Source organism: Nicotiana sylvestris, chromosome 12 (genome assembly GCF_000393655.2).
Source record: "Nicotiana sylvestris chromosome 12, ASM39365v2, whole genome shotgun sequence".
Classification (NCBI taxonomy): Eukaryota; Viridiplantae; Streptophyta; class Magnoliopsida; order Solanales; family Solanaceae; genus Nicotiana; species Nicotiana sylvestris.
In genome coordinates this window covers 101,643,976-101,647,782 of record NC_091068.1, presented here as the reverse complement: position 1 = coordinate 101,647,782, position 3,807 = coordinate 101,643,976, and the positions used below count along the sequence as shown (strand labels likewise).

General features: G+C 38.1%; 1 protein-coding gene across 1 annotated transcript; it reads left to right on the top strand.

The window, feature by feature from the left end:
• The first annotated feature begins 311 nt into the window (after positions 1 to 311).
• Positions 312 to 935, top strand: LOC138883461 (uncharacterized). Its single transcript, XM_070164150.1, has one exon. The coding sequence runs from the start codon at positions 312 to 314 to the stop codon at positions 933 to 935; it is 624 nt and encodes a 207-aa protein (XP_070020251.1).
• Positions 936 to 3,807: the final 2,872 nt, after the last annotated feature.

Sequence of the window (3,807 nt, the reverse complement as noted above, 5' to 3'; positions counted from 1 at the left end):
CATGTTAAAATCCTATTTATCAATTGTATATCAAGGAAATTGTTAGGCTTCATAGTTTGCTGGTATCTATTATATCAGACCGAGGAGCGCAATTTACAGCTAACTTTTGGAGGTCTTTTCAGAAGGGTTTAGACACACAAGTGAATCTCAGCCTTACATTCCATCCACAGACTGACAGACAGGTTGAACGTACCATTCAGACACTTGAATATATGCTACGAGCATGTGTTCTGGATTTCAAGGGGAGTTGGGATGACCATCTTCCACTTATAGAATTTGCCTACAATAATAGCTACCATTCCATTATTACAATGGCCCCATACGAGACACTATATGGGAGGAGATGTAGATCACTACTTGGATGGTTCGAAGCCGATGAAAAAGAACTATATGAGCTAGATTTGATTCACCAAGCCATCGAGAAGGTGAAACTGATACAAGAGCGACTGAGGACGGTGCAAAGCAGGCAAAAGTCTTATTCTGATGTCCAACGTCGTGATATGGAGTTTGAGGTTGGTGATTGGGTTTTCTTGAGGATATCACCAATGAAGGGTGTTATGCATTTTGGGAAGAAGGATAAGCTGAGTCCGCGGTATATCGGTCCGTACAAAATTCTTCGACGAATTGGACAGTTTGCTTATGAGTTAGAATTGCCATCCGAATTGGAATTTGTCCACCTGGTATTCCATGTATCTATGTTGAGGAAATGTATTGGAGACCCTTATCGGGTCGTCTCTATCAAAGATGTACAAGTTACAGAGGATCTATCATATGAAAAAGTGTCAGTGGCTATATTAGATCGACAAGTCCGCAAGCTGAGAACAAAGGATGTTGCTTTTGTCAAAGTATTGTGGAGGAACAAGAATGTGGAAGAAATGACATGGGAAGCAGAAGAGGAGATGAAGTCTAAATACCTTTACCTATTCCAAAATTAAGATAACGAGGATGCCGAGGGAACGCAGGACACATTAGAGGGTGAAACGGATCTATGAGGTAAGTAATAGCTTGAGAATACTCTTCCTTAAAACAAAATGGTGATATGCAGATAATGTATAAATCCATAATGCTTTCTATAGACTTGTGAGTCCATACGTTGGGTTTAACTGCTTTCAAGTTTCGCTAGTGTCCATTTTATAGGGGAAACTCGGCCGGAAATTTCTGTTAGAATCCACGATGATTTAGACTCCCCATATACCCTTACATTCGAGGACGAATGCTCCTAGGGGGGGAGGAGAGTGTTACAACCCATATTCACGTACGTTGGTTCATGTCATAAGTTAGTCAATGTAAATCTGAGAAGAGATTATCTTTGAGATGATAAGAAGTTAATCCTATTGGTCTTAAATTACACATGGGTGTATAAGGGTGGTTAACAAGTATTAGAAGTTAAACGAATCAAGGATGTTGTAACCCTTAATTTTGGGTAAAAATAGGGGTGCTAATATTCTCAAGAGGTCGTGTTTTAAGTTATTTTAATCATATAATATCCGTATCATAAGTCTTGAATCCAAACGATTTATGAAACAAAAGTCGACAAAAGTTGTCGCAACTTATGTTCATAATTTTACTTAAATTTTAGGTTAAATATTACTAAAATTTTCTCACAATTTACTTGGAATTACGGGGTGATATACCCACCAAATTGAATATCTATGAGTCTAGTTTCCAATGCATTAAACTGTTTATCAATACAACCTTGGAGTGTAGAGATATTTGCATTTTTACGAGACTGCGCAGATTGGTAGGTGACAAGTAGGTGCATCATCTACTTGCCAAAATGAGAGGACTCAATTAAAAGCCACAAAGTTTTCCAAGAGGGGACTTTTAAGGGATTATCAACGCATTTATTTCACCCATCTACTTGCTAGTTACTCTTTATATTTATTGCATCCACATTGAGGAACTGATTTTTGATGAAGAAGGACCATGTTTCTTGGGTTATACTCAGTACAAGGTAAGGTTATGCTTATTCTTCCATTATCTATGTGTTTGCGAATTGTAACTCAATCGTAAAGAATAGACCTAGCGAGTTTCGAAAGAGTGGTATGTTCTTTGTTCTTGTGTCATGGTTGGCTGGTTGTGAACTTATTTTTAAGTTGAATTCACGGCTGGTTTATTAGATAAGAGGTATAATTATGTACTTTTGGTTGTGTTTCTCAATTTGAAAGAAAAGACAGGTCGAAACGTGTTTAAGTAAACTAAAAAATTAATTTTGAGTTGTTGAACTTGTGGGACTATTTTGTGGGTTGTTTCGTGTTGCTATTGGGTTATCTATTTTGCTACTATTTTTATGGATTTGAAAGGAGGAAGGGTGTGGAGAAACACTACATAATGGCATGGTTGTTTGTGGGTCGTTCATCGTAATATTTTCGGATTGTTTGACACTATTATGGTTGTCGTGTTGCGTATGAAGTGATAAGGGTATGTTGGGTTGTTTGGTGATTGTTTTGACTTGTGTGAAGTCATATATATAGGGGAGGTGCTGTCTGTTTTATCGTAAAATAGGTTGTGGTCGATACATAATAGTTACAATGCTTAAACGATAACGATAGTGTCATTTCTCTTATTATAGAGTAAGAAGTCGTGACATTTGCATAGCTTGAGGTTGGGCAGTACATATACAAGGTATGTGAGGCTATCCCTTTCCTTCTTTTTCAATGCAATGAACGAGCTTCCAAAGGTACTCTACTCTTAGAAGCTACCAATACTTATATTGTTTCCCTTCTTATAGAACAATTGATGTTGCGGTTGCTTCTCTTATTCTTATGTTATCAATGTTGTTGGTACTTCTTTATTCTTATAAGATTCTTGATGAAGAGTTATTCCTAATAAGGTGTACGGAAAATATCGATCTTACCTCACTCAGAAAGGTTCAGAATATGATTCTAGTGAGTCCTGCATGCATTATATATATATATCTACTTTACTCTATCGAGCCGCGCTATAGTCGGCCGAGTACGGCACCTATTGTGCAACCACTGATCAGTTGGGTTTTACCGAGCTCCACGTAGCCAGGCACGTTTTACCGAGCCTATTCCGGCTGGGTACGATATGATGATGATGCCCACAAAGGCGTATGTTTTAAAAGTTTATGTATGTATCACACATTTCATCTCTTTAGCCCTCAGAGGTATCCAGATGTTACAGGTTGTATATTCTGTATCCCTGTTTACATTATTGTTCTTACTTATGCTTTCCTGCCTTACTTACTCAGTACTTTATTCGTACTGATGTCCTTTATATTTGTGGATACTGAATGTCGTGCTGCAGGTCCTGATAGACAGGTAGACCATCTCCCCCACTACAGTAGGCTTTCCAGTTCAGCGGTTATTGGCTGGATCCCTTCTCCAGACTTGTCGTGGTCTTGGTATGCATTTTTTGTTATAGATATTATGGGTATGTCGGGGCCCTGTTACGGCAATATTGCAGCACTTATTCTCTTTTAGAGGCTCATAGACAGGTGTCGACTCATGTATAGTTTGGTATGCTTTGTCGGCTGATTTTTGTTGTATATTCTTTCAAGAGAGCGTGGTAGCTCGTACCTTATATGTAGTTTCTTGGCAGTCTTGTTATCCCATGTTATGTATGTTCATTCCATTATATTTCATTGTTTGTTGTTCATGATCCATTTCTACAATTTATAATGATCTCGTCAGCCCTTAAAGATAATAAGGAAGGTTAGATAAAATATACGTTGGTGCTCGGCAAGTATGCCCCGGGTGCTAGTCATGATCCTCCAGTTTGGGTCGTGACAATTTCACTCAATTCCGACTCCAATTCGATGTTCAAAACTCAAAAATTCATATT

Coding starts and splice junctions, on each gene's coding strand:
- LOC138883461 (XM_070164150.1), top strand. CDS start 312: ATGGCCCCATACGAGACACTATATGGGAGGAGATGTAGATCACTACTT.